Source organism: Dioscorea cayenensis, chromosome 7 (assembly GCF_009730915.1).
Source record: "Dioscorea cayenensis subsp. rotundata cultivar TDr96_F1 chromosome 7, TDr96_F1_v2_PseudoChromosome.rev07_lg8_w22 25.fasta, whole genome shotgun sequence".
Lineage (NCBI taxonomy): Eukaryota > Viridiplantae > Streptophyta > Magnoliopsida > Dioscoreales > Dioscoreaceae > Dioscorea > Dioscorea cayenensis.
The window spans coordinates 29,020,650-29,035,766 of NC_052477.1; the positions used below are offsets into that span (position 1 = coordinate 29,020,650).

A 15,117-nucleotide genomic window follows, 5' to 3' on the forward strand; every position below is an offset into this window, starting at 1 on the left:
TTGATGTTGTGTAAGATGCCTCCTCTAAGGGCCGGAATGCAACTAGAGATCAATATCACAGTAACAACTGTAGAATAAAGATCAATCTGAGTCATCTGACGGTAATGGATTAAAAATTCGTTGTTGAAAAAAAAATAGTGAATATAAATAAGGAATATTCACAATTTCTTTCTAAATATATGTTTCTCCAAAAGATGCCTGTAATTTAGAAAATTTTATATTAGTATTTATTTTTTTTCAATAAAGGTGATGGCAGGGTCAAGAATCGAAGGGAATTCTGGGGCTCTAACTGTTGCATGAACATGTTCTTCCAAGTTTGATGAATCAAAGGGAATTCAAGCTACCATTGACAATAGATATCATAACACATAACTTGTTCTTATGAGATTCCTGGATATATAGATGGTCAAAAGAATAGCATGTGGTTGATTTTTATTATAATTAAGAGGCTCAAAATGGTTTTTTTTTGCTTGTAATCAAGACCATCTCATCAAGAGGTCCACATCACCGCCATGGACAAAGCAATATGTTATTCGAAAGATATAGCTAAAATGACTTCAATTTTAAAACTCAAAATCACACAATAAAGACAAGTGGTCAGTGGTTTTCCACTGTCATGTGACAAAACACACATGTAACATGGATGAACCATCACGACCATGCTTCTATAAGTTGTTAAAAATAAGAGTTTTATTATCTCATGCTAGTCAAGAAGATAAGTTGATTTTGGTGAATAATTAGTTCTTCATCATTAAGGAATTTATAGAAAAACTTGATTGAGAATCCTCTTATACATAGAGGCTCCAGACTTTATAATCCTCAAGATTAGAGGAAAAAGATTGAATGGAATCATACAGGATCCGCATATTAATTAGAGAAATCAACATGGCCGAACAAACCAAAGCTATTAAAAAAATCTCTGAAGAAAGTCTTTGTTCAAGATTCATGGGTGGTGGAACACATGGAAAAGCTTAGGAAATATGTCCTTGGGAGCTTATAGCTATTTAGTCGATTATCACACCAGAAAAAAGATGGAGGCACCATCATGGATAATTGGAGTTAGGCAAGCCTAAACATAAGCAAGGCATGAGAGAACATGCCCAAAAGAACTATTCCCTCTAAGGCAAGTCAGCATGTAATTAGTCCCACAGGGGATTATAGAGGAGATAATTGAAATGTATCACTTTGGCCCAACACCCTTGTTGACTAAAGCAAAATTTTCACCCCCACTTTCCCGGTAAAGCCAAAAATCTCAAAGATTAATGATTCTATCCTATTTGCTCTTGCAAATGTGATGCCATATCATCAATTAAAATATTTTTGAACTCAAATCACATCCTCTCATAGGAATTCTTCATGACATATTTTGTCAATTTATTGACTTAAGAAAATAATTTATATACTGACATCTAGCTAGTATATCAGGATGATCAACCTCCTACTAATGAGTTTTATGTGTTTTTATGCTTTCTTTGTTCACTGTTCTCCTCATCTCTAGTGAGAATTACAGTTCTCTACTTTGTTAGTTTTACTTATCGCTTCTGTTTTTTAAACTTTGTACTATCATGTTTCTCTTTTTTTTTTAATAAATTAGTAGTTTAATTATCCACATGAGTTTTTTCAAAAAGTCTTAACAAGAGTGTTTTTTGAAAACTAATTATAGAAGTGGGTATAGAGGAGAATAGTGCTTTAATTTCCTCTTGATCTTGTCATTGTTGTACTTAAAAAAAAAAAACGTCAATTGAATCAAAATTATATATTTTCCTCAAGAAAATTGCTTTTATATCCACTATAAAAGTAAAAAATTTCTATCATATTTTTTTATAAAAATCATATTTAACCTCATCAAATATCTATATCTTACATATAAAACATTATTTTGCTATATAAAATTCTGTGGAAAGCCGATGAAAGTCGTATGTACCTTTATGTTATATATATAACTGATATTTATTTTATTAACAACAACTAGAAAATTATAATGCAACTAAGTTTATCTATTGATACTTGTACATGTATATCGATATAAAATGAGGTAAGTACTGATTGGCAAAATTTCTCACATTTGGTAACCGCCCACAACCAAAAGATGATAATTAATTAATTACATCTTGGATAACTACTACCTGTTCAAAATTAGGATAAACATCCATGACATAAACTTGACATCCTCTTAAGTCTTTATCCCAACATCATGCTTTTAAATCCCATTGATATATGTTCATGTACAATTTGACTGTTTTGTCTTTTGAAGAATTTTGTCAATTTATTATTATTATTATTATTATTATTATTATTTATTTTTATTATTTTTATTATTTTAATACTATGGACAAAAATTAATTTTTATTCAAATTCACCGTATATTAGCATATAATTATAATACGCTTAACAGGGGTTTTTGCTTCAATATGATAATCTCTACCTAAGGCCATTTGTTTGAATACCCTTGTAAAGTTAAAAATTAATGATATATTCTTATAAAAAAATTGCTTATGTTCCACTAACCCGTTTTCAAATAGATTAATTTGAAACATAAAAATAAAAAAAATAGAAATGCTAATGCATCCCTCTAACTACTTTTGTTTATTATTATTATTATTATTATTATTATTATTTCATTCTTTTATGTCAGATTATATATATATATATATATATATATATATCAAGATTAATTAAAGTTCTAACTAGTGACAATACAATAATGAAAAATAGAAATTTGTAAAAGATACACAAGCAAACACCCATTTTAGGAGTATTTCATCTTAATTTATGCATGATAACTTCAGTATAATTTTTTTTTAAAAAAAAAAAACAAGAGATCGATGGGTATATCAGTAAATGCACATTTTTCCAAGAGATCTATATATGAACCCTAAGCACCTCACAATATCACACCAAAGCCTCTATCAATTAATCCATACCTCTCCCTGTTCCTTAAGAGCTCAATCAAGATCATAAAGAGCAAGCATGGCCATAACCAAAACACCATCCTCCATGACCACACCATTGTTAATGGTGTTTGCTTTCATCCTCATCACCATCATGTACTCCATCCAAAGAGCTTCATCTTGTGATGAGCAAAGTTATTATCCATCAGCTTGTGATGAGGTGACTTCTTATCTTAAGCCTTGCATTTTGCTCGATGAAAAATCCGATGCCGGCTCATCGCCGGAGTGTTGCGAAGGTGTTGAAGGGATACTAGAGTACAATTATTACAACACCTTGGCTCTCAGAGAAATATGTGCATGCATTCAACAAGATACTGATCTTTATGCCGTCCTTGATAAGCTCCCTGAAGCATGTGATAATTCGTTCGATTTATCCTATATCTGTAGCAGGTGTGTATCTTTATTTTTAATATTTAATTTTTAGCTCTTTTTAGAGTTTTTGTTTGGTTTGAGTTTTTTTTCCATGAGCTTAACAAATATATAGGTTTGTATCTTATTTTTTTTTTTAATTTCTTTTTAATTTCTTTTTTATTTAAATTTGTTAATTTACATGCAGATTTGGCTGAGCTACGTAGAAGGCTGCATGGTGAAGTACGTGTGTCTGTGTTTGTGTTGAATAATGAAAGCTGGCTTATCAGTAATCTCTCTTGTTTGTCCTTCATAAGTATTGTTGTTTTCTATTGTCTTGCTTTTGGTGAAATCTACACAATATGTATTGTAGATTTGTAACATGTTATTATTAAATAACGTCTTGTTTAAATAATTAATTAACTGTTATATATTAAATATGAAAGAAATATATATACATATATAAATGATATATAGACACTTTGTGCTAGATGTGATATTTGGCATAGGTTTTTTCTCAATTCGGTGTTAAGATTACTAATAACTAATTTCTCCGAGGAAGTCATACACATAGCTTTCTTCTCCACATTACTCAACTTTTATGTACATGAGTACACTAAATTTAGTCTGATAAATTAAGAGGGCAGTTGAAGCAGTCACATCCATGACACTAAACTTCCATTGAGAAGAGCATGAAATGACTTAATTAATACATTAATAAATAACTCATCAATTGGCTAGTCCTTGTGATTTAGTCCATATTAATTACTTAATTAATATAACACAACTCTCAAATAATAATTAATCAAGACAATATTATTGAAGCTCCTTTTAGAAATTTTTTTTCATGTAATGTTATCAACTTCATTCATGAAATTTGAAGAGATCAACTAGCTCCTCTAATTAGATCAACGCCGTTCGCCTTTCCCGCTCCTCGGACCCTTCTCTGCCCAAATGAGCTCCTGCTGCTTCACTGAACTTGGATATGTCCAGCATGGCCCACTGTTTCCTGCCCTTTGAATGTACCTGTAATTACATACATATATAAATTAACATATTAGTATCTCATTAATTAATTTCTAAGTGTTATGAAAATATTGAGATATATATATATATATATATATACTTTTGGCTAAATCTTCTTCCCAAACAATCAAGACATTTTCTTCCTTCAGCCATTGATCCCATGCCCACTGGTACACAGTTCCTGCAGTAAACTCTCCCACAAACCTGCAGTTTTTCAGTATAGACGTTAAATTATTTTTGTGTATTATCATAGTGCATCTACAGGATATAATGATTAAGAATGAATATATATATATATATATATAATTCTTCTCAAATTAGTATTTAATAGTTTCTCTTCTCAATAGGTTAAATTTTTATCATGTGGCCTTCCAATCAGATGCTCATCCTATAAAAAACCATGAATATAAACCCCATTAATGTAGACTTAAAAATTTGTAGAAGAAACACTTAAACAAAGAACTTTATTAATAAAAAAATGAAGAAAACCAAAATTTTAATTAGATGAAGGTGTAGGATATATTCAAACCTTTATCATTATCACTATTATTATTGATAAACCTTTTTATATATAAGAATGTTTCAAAACTATACTTTTAGTTACCCTCTATTGCTAAGTAAAAATTCATAATTCTATTTGCTTCTAAATTTAACTTTAAATCAAAATAAACAATATTAATATATTCAACAATTATAAGCTTAATTGAAACTATGAAGACTCACCAAGCAACGATGGCGAAACAAGTGTATATATCTGTTACACAAGGAGCATAAATTAGTATGAGGTATTCCTGGCCTTGCCTTCCTTCTTCCTCCTCTTTGCTTTTTCTCCTCTTCTTCTTCTTCTTCTTCTTCTTCTCTCAAATGAGCTGAACTCATCATGTGATTAATATTATTAACACTGTTGAGGTGGTATTGTTCATGGAATATTATTGTACTGTGAGGTATCTTTGATTCTGCAGATATATTCTTCTTCTTCTTCTTCTTCATGTCTTGGTCTTGTTGGGTGATTTCTTGATGAAGTTTGGGATTCATGGAGATGACCTTCTTCTCTTCAGGCTCAGCTTGTTGCATGCTTGCAAAGTCTTTGAAGGTGAGATCAACTGACTCATCTGGGATGCCACCGTAGAGTTCTTCTAGCTCTTGCATTGCTTTCATCACCGTTCTTCCATCCCCCATTCTTCTCTAATTCTTTGTGTGTGTGTGTGTGTGTGTGTGTTTGAGAGAAAAGAGGAGGAGAAAACAATAGCCAACTAGTTATATTCTAAGTTTCTAACTTCTACAAGCCGGCCATTGTGTGATTTTAAATGCATTTCTTTATCTTAAAACTATATTTTTCAGAATTAAATAAAACCATAATTTTGAAATTGTTCAACCATCTTGAAATTCAAGGATTCAACTATTGGTATTTGCTATTTTAAGGTTGAATGTTCGTGTCCCATCTAGAAAGAGGGTCTAAACTCAATTCATACAAGTTTAAGAGTACATATGTATTAAGGTAATAAGTCCATTTCTATATATGTTCTTTATAATTATTTTATTTGCACTTTTGTAAAAAAAGATAATTTCAAGTACCTTTGCACTGAAGCATTTCAGAAGATTAAGCGCTCCCTCAACTTCATGAGCATCAGAGGAGCAAACTTCAACGGCAATTCAGAGCATAATCTAAACCTGGAGTAGTTCTCTACTCTTCCTCCTGGCTCGGGAAGGCCTTTGCTATCAGGCGGTAGTCTTTGTTGACAGAATTTCCTTCACCTGGTTCTTGTTATTTTTGTTCAGTTTTTTTCTACTCACTTCTAATGAGAGTCTGTTGTATGTTTTTCTTTTGTCTTTCTTCGTTTTGTACTGTATGTTTTTTTATTTTTTTATTAAAATAATATTTTATCCACTTTTATCAAAAATATATATATTATATATGGGTTTGTGTTGTTCCAAAGACGATAATTACATTGAATGGAAGCTTATATAATATACAGATAACAGTGACAGATTTTAAACTTTATTCAGTGATGTGTGACACTTTGTTTTCTTCCGTTTTTTTTTTAGATTATTGCAAATGCCCATCCATGACATTTCAAGAATTTCGGTGAAAACTATGACTAAAGTAGCTATATTTATCAAGCATGTTATCAAAAGAACAAGAAGTTTTCATTTTATTGATATTATATTGAGTATTACTCCCATGTCATATAAATAAATAAATGTTGTCTTGAATGCATGTAAGCATGTTGATGCTCTCTATTTTTATTTGCCTGAACTTTAGAAAACCGATGAAACATTTGTAACTACCTTAACACATGACAATGTGAAAAACCTATGAATGGAAAACCACATTGAGTTATGAACTTAATTAAAAAATTTTCCCTTGTTAAATATAATTGTTTCATTGGATTTCAATAAATAATTATTAACCTCAAAATGTGCTCTGACTCAGTGTCTTGAATATCTTGGACTCAAGCTCAGCTTTAACCCATCTATGATCTATATCTTCGTTTTCATTTTTCAAAAAGTGGTAGTTAACCATGAATTAATAGTCAAGATAATACTTTATTCGGAGGGATTTTTGTTAAAAAAATACTCTATCAAACTTTTTTTTTTTAACAAATAGGCAATAAATATCTACCAGTTAAAAGAAATTAAAGACATCCATATGTATAAAGAAAACTCAATAAGCATCTATTCTCTCACTTTGCATGGATTTTGGAGATTCGATCTCGAATCCTCTCCGAAATGCATGAGCATGTTACACAAAGGACTTGGCGACTTAAACTTTTGATTTTTTAAAAAATTTTAATTTTAACCAAAACACTCAGTCAAGTGGTATTTATTAAAGGAACTAGGGTACCTTCCCCTTACTAAAAACAAATAGTATATGAATAGTACCATATGAATGAATAGTGATAAATGAATAGTAATATACATATAAATACTATATATCCTACTTAAAAACATAAATAACCTAGTAAATATTATAATTGAATACTAAATATAAAAACTTAAAAAATAAAAATAAAATAACACACCAGACTTTTTAAGAAATCTCAAATTTCAGTCTTACAGAATATAGTAGTGATAACTAATCTTTGTTACCGGTGTAGGCTTACTGCTCAAATTCCGTGTCACCGAATGTCCAAAACTCGTTCACATGTTATATAACAATATATATAAAAAAATATAAATAAGGGCGGACTTGAAATCCTCTGGTTAATCAGACTTCATAAAACAGGTGGGGTCCGCTTAAAACCGTTAAACCCGCCATTTCGATAAACCCTCCGGCACTTCGTTGCTAGAGCTCGATGATCATCAAATCCAAGCACCGTTCCACCATTCTCGAGAGAAAAACTAGGGCTGGTATCGATCCAACAAACCCTAGATCCTCTTCCTTCTCTTTCTATCCTATCTATTGTTCTTGATGCTGCGATTCTTCACCTGAGGCGCTTGGTTTGTAGGGATTTTTCAAGGTTTGGGTAGCGTGAAGTTTGGATTGATGGCTTCACCGGGGAGTTTGCTTGAAATGAAGCTTATGGAGGTTGGACTCTTGCTTTTGCGGCCGCCGTCCACGGTGGAGGAACTCCTTTCCCTTCTTGATGTGAGTTTTTTCTCTGTTCTCTTGTTTTTGTGAAATATGCGGTTTTATCGGTGCATTTAGATTTAGGGTTATCAAAAATGCTCTTTTTTTTGGGTTTGTTCTTGTGAGATCATTAATGTTCGTCCGTTCCCGTAAATAAATGAGCGAGAAAAATTAAAATATGAAGCGTTATTTTTTATTGGAGAATGCTTTAGCGAGATTTTTGTTGTAGTAGCTGCATTTTATATAATTTGTTGATAAGGAATAAGTAATTGTTTGGGTTAATTAGGGGCTGATGATAAAAAAAAAGGTTAGTATATTACTTGTAGTGAGGGATTGGGACAATTAAATGCCGGAAATTGATAATATCAGAGCTGAATTTGCTTGAACGTTTTGTTTTGTTTTTGTTTTGTTTTTTGTTTTTGTTTTTTTTTTTGACGCAGCATATCATTTATTGGTAAAATTTAAGCTGATTTGTGGTTCATATTGATTTTGGGTGAGGAGTTAATCATGGCTGTTCACATGCTGTCTGTTTAAAGTAGCAATGGTTCCTCTGATATGCCGAACCTTGCCTTGTATAATTGATTTTTATCAATGAGTAATTATTATTGAAATTATAATGTAGGTTTTCAGTGCTCTTAAAATCCACTGTCTAATTAGAAGGGCGCATTTTTATCATCTATAGGAACTTCTCAATAATGTATTGTTTATAGTTAATGCTATGATTGAAGTTCACCTGCTTCAGTCAGCTTCATTTGTGAACCATCATGCTTGTCTATGGTCTAATTTCACTGATGGTTTTTTAGAGAACAAAGCTTTAGCATTTCTTGCTATATGCTCACGTTTTTTTTTTATTGGTTTTATTTAAGATGGAATTGTTCCCTTTTGAAATATATGCTTGACAGTTTTTCTTCTCTATTAGATATTTTAAAATTTCAAGGTTGTGGTTCCATATGTGAAAATGCAATTTCAGGTTAATACTAGGATCGATAGTATTAGTGATAGTTAATGATTGAAGTTCACCTACTTCAGTCAGCTTCATTTGTGAAACCATCATGCTTGTTTATCATCTAATTCCACTGATGGGTTTTTAGCACACTTAGTTTTAGCATTTCTTGCTATTTGTACATTCTTTTTTTATCGGTTTTCTTTAACCTTGAATAGTTCCCTTTCTAAATAGATGCTTGGATTTCATTGTCATGGTTCCATATGTTAAAATGAAATTATTATTATTACCGTTGTTGTTCTTGTTGTTCCCAGCGAACCGAAACTTTGTTGTCTGTAGTGGAGCAATCACCTTCTTCGACAATGACAACTTCACTTTTTCCTACAGTAATAGCACTGGTTTCCAAAGAAATATTCATACATCAAGATGAGGATATTAAACTTGGTGTAGCGTCTTGTATTAGTGAAATCACAAGAATAACATCACCGGAGGTCCCATATGATTATGATTTGATGAAGGTTTGGTTAAAATTTTGTTTCAACATATATGCTATCTTAAGTATGTTGTGATGATTTTTTTTTTTTTTAACTTCCATCTTTTTAAATTTTTTGGTTATTGCCCAGGAGGCCTTCCAAAGGATTGTTGAAGCCTTTGAAAAGTTGGATGACATGACTAGTCAGTCATACCCAAGGAGAGTTTCAATCCTTGAAACTGTTGCTAAGGTTCGATCCTCTGTTGTGATGTTGGATCTTGAATGTGATGCATTAATTCTAGAGATGTTTCGTCATTTCCTGAGGACCATAGGGTGTGTACTCAGAAAATTCTTCTTGATGCATAGTGCCAGCAAGTAAGTACACAAAGCTATAGGTCTGATAATGTTCTTTTCAGGTCAAATAATTCAGAAAATGTCTTTTTCTTAATGGAAAATATTATGACATTCGTGTTGGAAGAGTGTGAAGATATCCCCTCCGAGTTTCTCTCATGCCTCTTAACCTCATTAAAGAAAGATAGTAAGGTGAGTTAATTGGGTGAATGGTGCTATTCATCAATCCTTCAAAATGATATTTTTCTTCATGATGAATTATTGGTTTCCAGAATATTTTACCCACTAGTCGCAGATTAGCAGAGAAAGTTATTGCAAACTGTGGCGCTAAGTTGAAACCATACTTGGTGGATACGTTGAATTCAACTGGTGTTCCTTTATCTGATTACTGTGATATTGTTGCTTCAATCTGCCAAGGAAAGTCTGATGATTTCGATCAAGATGGTTTAGAGCCTTCTAATGAGCATTTGGTCCGTATTCCTCTGCCTTATTATATAATTCAGACGTGGGTTAATTTTTAATATTTAATTCATTGGTTGTGTGATTTGATTTTAATGCATCTGGGTATCATAGTGTTGTGTTTACCCCTATTTATTTGTCATTATTTGCCTTTTACTATGATGACTCTTGAATAAAAAACTTTAGCATGAGTTAGAAAATCAAATGTTTCACCGGCATTAGAATCGTATTTATAAGTTGACTTCAACTTTAAGAACCAGTATCTCTGAATCATTGGTTGATTCTTTCCTTGGATAGTATTCCTGCTGCCATTCAGACATCTGCTTGGAATTTGGAGACAATTTTTTCTTTCTGAGATGTTAAACTCATCACAAACAGCTCAGCGAGCTGCCTATCCCCTACTCAAGGATCCTTATCCATTCATTTTTATCTCGTTTTCAGATAAGGATTTCAGATTAGTAATATCAACTATGTCAGCATGGAAAGATTCATTCCACATAAATAAATCCCAAAGGTTATCCAGCCTGAGATCTTTCATCTGCATACTACATGAACCATAATCCATGTCATGAAAGTAGGCTTATAACAAGAGGAATACTGGATATCCAAGGTATATAATAGACATCAGAAGTCAAATAAGAACAACCAGATTGGAACAAATAGACACAGCAACAAGCGAGATAGACCTAAAAGCATAAGATACTTTGGGTCTCTGTTTATGCTGCCAAATATCCAAGTTCCTATATTTCTCATAAGATGCGCCCAAATTTTATCTTGCTGAGATAAGCTAACACATGTTCACCCCTCACAGCATTCTTAACGTCCCTCAAATCCCTAACTTGAAAGCCGTCCTCAGCATGCTTTTTAATTGCTCAAATTAGTACAGATGAACCTCTGAACTAGTTTAGAAATGTTGTTGAGGACAAGTTTCCAAGTATTAAGCCAATTACAAGGGAGAACTAGAAGAACAGCGTTAGCAAGCACAATCCAACCATATATCTAAGAATTGAGGCTTTCAACTGGCTAACTTATGCTCCACTTTGATTTTGGTGTAGTTTAATTAATTATTCATTCTTGATATCATCCCACTCATTCTGCTTGCTTGGAATTGTTTTTGTATAAGTAATGGCTTTACCACATATTCTTATCTTATGTTTTTGTCAGAATTTTGGAAAGGAAAATAACAAGGATCTGAATGAGACACTAGTTGGTTCCAAGATCAAAGTATGGTGGCCAGAGGACAAGTTGTAAGGATTTCTAATCTGAATCTGCTTTTGGATATAGCGATCTTGATTAGAAAAAAAATGATTCTCAAAGGTGTAAATTTATTCAAATATGAACATACAATTTTGCATGTTTTCAGAATTAAATTGGTTCTCTATAATTCCATTCTGAGGAAAAAAATTGTGTATGAATTTATTTGCTTGACGTTTACATGATTGTCTTTTGGTGTTGTGTTATTTTATTATGCTCTCAATAGGATCCATGTACCCTTCTTGATTAGAAAAAATGGTTCTCAAAGGTGTAAGTTTATTCAAATATGAACATACAATTTTGCATGTTTTCAGAATTAAATTGGTTCTCTATAATTCCATTCTGAGGAAAAAATTGTGTATGAATTTATTTGCTTGACGTTTACATGATTGTCTTTTGGTGTTCTGTTATTTTATCATGCTCTCAATAGGATCCATGTACCCTTCTTTAGTTGTGTGAGAACTTGCCTCTGATATAATTTCCTTGTCTGTTTTTCTGTTTGCTTTTGCTTTATGTCTTATTCTATATTACCCTGTGATAGTACCATCTTTGTGAAATAAGACTGATTGTTTTCTATGCTCTGTATGCAGGCACAAGCAGGTTGAAACCACTGATTTTTTTCACTGATATTTGTGTATTCTTCATTATCAAACCTTTTTGTAGGAATTTTTTTAGACATATCTATCTACTTTAAACATAATCAGATATGGTTTTTGGATTTGTATGCTAAGTTCAGCCTGATTGATTACTAAGCCGTGCTCTTAGTTTTGACTCAGGCTACATACGATTCCTGCTATATGCAATATTTTTTCATCTAGAATTTTATTTTATTACTTTTTAAAACTTCTCAGTGAATCTATATAGTTCTAATTGTTTGATGGCATCGAGGAGTGTGCACTTCTATTATATTTTTTGTGTTTGAAAATGCACAAGGGTGGTGTAAATCGAGCTTAATATAATGTTTCTTTATCAGCATCAAGTAGTGCAAATTGAGTTGGTCAAATAGAGTCTTTGAAAGCTTATTGCTGTATTCCTTATTGCAGATTTTATCATGGTATTGTTGAAGCTTTTGAGCCAACCACAAAGAGGCATAAAGTACGAAGTTTCAGATTTTGCAAATCGTTCTTCATTTGTTAGTGCTTCTTTTATTGATAAAGTAGTATAATGGAGTTGATAATTTAGAGGTATTTCAGTCTTTTCATTTATTAAACCTTTTATACTAAACACCAAACAAGTGATGAAGACAGAAATATCCAACTTATTAACATTATAATGCTCTTATAATATGTTATTCTTCAGTGTGATTCTGGAATGGTGACATGCTCATTGTTTTGGTGATATATGCTTCATTAGTTATTTAATGTTTGTTTTCTACAGGTTGTATACTCAGACGGTGATGTTGAAATATTGCTACTAAAGAATGAGCGATATGAACTAATTGAAGAGGTGGGCAATGGAAACTCTTCACTTTTCTGTGCTTTTTAGCTGTCATGTGCACTATACTACCTGTCAAATCACAATATATTTTCGCAGTCAATAAGAATTCTGTGCTATGACTGAAATCAACTATAACATTTGGATTATGTCCTTAGAAAATATGTGATGCTACTTTGGACAACAATTGAATGAGGAAATAATATTTTTTTTAACTCTTTGATATGAAGATAACTTCATTTATTAAAATATAATTGATCAAAGACAACATTTGATTGGAGCCGAAGTCATCAAGAAAAATTTGATTTGGAGATAATTCAATTATTGGAATGATGAAGATTTTTGAAATCTGGTGACAGCTTGATTATAATTTTTGTTATCATTTTGTATTCATGAAACAGGATGACTACATCAGTTTCTATCTTTTATTTTCCTATTAAATTCAATTGTAGTGTTAAAATTGTAATTATCTATGTTTTATTTGTTAATTTGGATATTATTTATGTAATTTTGTTCTTCTTAAAAGTGTCTTGCTTATTTATTCTTCTACCAGGGGCAAGATGAACTTACTCGAAGTCCTAATGGACCTTCAAAAGGGTAAGTGTTCCATATGATTGATCATTGTGTATTTTCTTGCTGAATTCTATTAAATTTATTTCAAGATAATCAATATCCTATTCTAGTACATTTCTTTTTTAACCCTGCTTTCTTTCACGTATCTTTTTATTATGACCGTCTCCTAGAAAAAAGAATGCCGGATAGTTGTGCCAAATTTTTTTTTTTTTGGTTACTTTCAAACCGTTGTTGTTGTTGTTGTTAATATACTCAAAGGCTATTTTATGTTTCTTGTACATTTGGAGTTTATTTTTGTCCAGTAATTAGTTCTTTCACGTAGCTACAAAAGCTTTCTTATATCATATTTCTCCAATTGCCATTAAAACAGATGGTGAGGTAAGAAAGCAAAAAGAGCGTGCGTGTGTGTGTGTGACGATACTCAAGGCAGTTGTGTATTTTCTTGCTGATGATAAATTCTCTTTAAGATAATGAATATTCTATTCTAGTACATTTATTTTTTATTTTAACCCTGTTTTCTTTCATGTATCTTTTTCTTGTGATCATCTCCTAGAGCAAGAATGCGGATAGTTGTGCCATGTTGTTTTGGGCTACTTTCAAACCGTTGTTGTTGTTAATATGCTCAAAGGCAGTTATTTGTTTCTTGTACATTTGGAGTTTATGTTTTTGTCCAGTAATTAGTTCTTCCACTTAGCTACAAAAGCTTTCTTATATCATATTTCTCTAATTGCCATTAAAACAGATGATGAAGTAAGAAAGCAAAAAGAGCATGTGTGTGTGTGTGTTTGTGTGTGTGTGTGTGTGTGACAATACTCAAGGCAGTTCTATGTTTCTTATTCATCCAGTGTTTATTTTTCTCCAGTAATTAGTTCTTCCATTCTGCTATGAAAGCTCTCTTATATTTCTCTAAATGCCATTAAAACAGGTGGCGAGGCAAGAAAACAAAATGTTCAGAATCTGTACCTAGAGCGGCAAAGAAAGAAACATTGTTGAAGAGGTGGGAAAAATCTCGGTCAGTTGTCGAAGGTTTTAACAGTAAGAATGGAAGTTATATCAGAAAGCTTAGAGGAAAGCCTAAAGTTATCTACCCAACATGTTATTGGTCTGTGTGCTTCTTCAAGCAAATACAATGCAAAGCCTGCAAACAAAATTCCAGAGATCAATTCCAGAGCATGTAATCACAGTGCAGAGGAGCACCTGGACAGGTCCATGAATGTTAAATCCGAAGCCAACATTAATTCCGATGATGAAACACTGGCTACTGCTATGCAGTTGAAGAATGCTGACAGATATATTCCAAAAACCAGCCGGAAATTTAAAAGGCCGATGACTTACTCTTCTGGTAAATCTAATGTGAGTGGTGGTTCTTGGATGAAAGTTAAATCGAGAGTTCAACAAAGCAAGTTTCAAGCTGCCGAGACTTCTCAAGATGATAACTTTTTTGCTGCTGCAAGTGCTAAGAAGCGCCTGAGAGATGGCTACAGTTAGCCAAGCATGGCTGTGTGGAATGTTAGTAATGATTTTCATTTTGGATGTTAATCTATTTGTATATATGATGCTTGTTTAGAAGAAATTATCTTGGATTTTCATCCTTCAGGCTGTGTTTTCAATCGTTCTAACTTATGTAGTATGCTTTCTTTTATGTGTGTGGGAAGATCATGATTTAAGGGAATGTATTTTGAAAATTGATGTGGAGGAAGAACAAATTTATAGTTAATTCTAATCATATTAAAGT

General features: G+C 32.0%; 3 protein-coding genes across 4 annotated transcripts; 2 read left to right on the forward strand and 1 right to left on the reverse strand.

Moving 5' to 3' along the window:
- The first annotated feature begins 2,912 nt into the window (after window positions 1-2,912).
- On the forward strand, window positions 2,913-3,676 carry LOC120265763. The gene is made up of 2 exons (XM_039273726.1): window positions 2,913-3,341; window positions 3,508-3,676. Exons 1-2 carry the CDS (start codon window positions 2,971-2,973, stop codon window positions 3,515-3,517), a joined length of 381 nt encoding a protein of 126 aa, XP_039129660.1. The 5' UTR covers window positions 2,913-2,970; the 3' UTR covers window positions 3,518-3,676.
- A 509-nt stretch (window positions 3,677-4,185) lies between these two features.
- LOC120264306 lies at window positions 4,186-5,533 on the reverse strand. The gene is made up of 3 exons (XM_039272113.1): window positions 5,049-5,533; window positions 4,426-4,529; window positions 4,186-4,325 (listed from the first exon to the last, which is right to left on the reverse strand). Exons 1-3 carry the CDS (start codon window positions 5,502-5,504, stop codon window positions 4,208-4,210), a joined length of 678 nt encoding a protein of 225 aa, XP_039128047.1. The 5' UTR covers window positions 5,505-5,533; the 3' UTR covers window positions 4,186-4,207.
- A 2,070-nt stretch (window positions 5,534-7,603) lies between these two features.
- On the forward strand, window positions 7,604-15,024 carry LOC120264291. 2 transcript variants are annotated; one of them, XM_039272089.1, is made up of 11 exons: window positions 7,604-7,676; window positions 7,775-7,914; window positions 9,154-9,357; window positions 9,463-9,644; window positions 9,728-9,854; window positions 9,935-10,132; window positions 11,286-11,368; window positions 12,419-12,470; window positions 12,753-12,821; window positions 13,363-13,406; window positions 14,308-15,024. In XM_039272089.1, exons 1-11 carry the CDS (start codon window positions 7,622-7,624, stop codon window positions 14,558-14,560), a joined length of 1,407 nt encoding a protein of 468 aa, XP_039128023.1. In that variant the 5' UTR covers window positions 7,604-7,621; the 3' UTR covers window positions 14,561-15,024. The 2 variants fall into 2 exon arrangements, with proteins under 2 accessions (XP_039128023.1, XP_039128024.1); XM_039272090.1 differs by lacking the exon at window positions 7,604-7,676 and having other exon boundaries at window positions 7,827-7,914; window positions 9,227-9,357.
- Window positions 15,025-15,117: the final 93 nt, after the last annotated feature.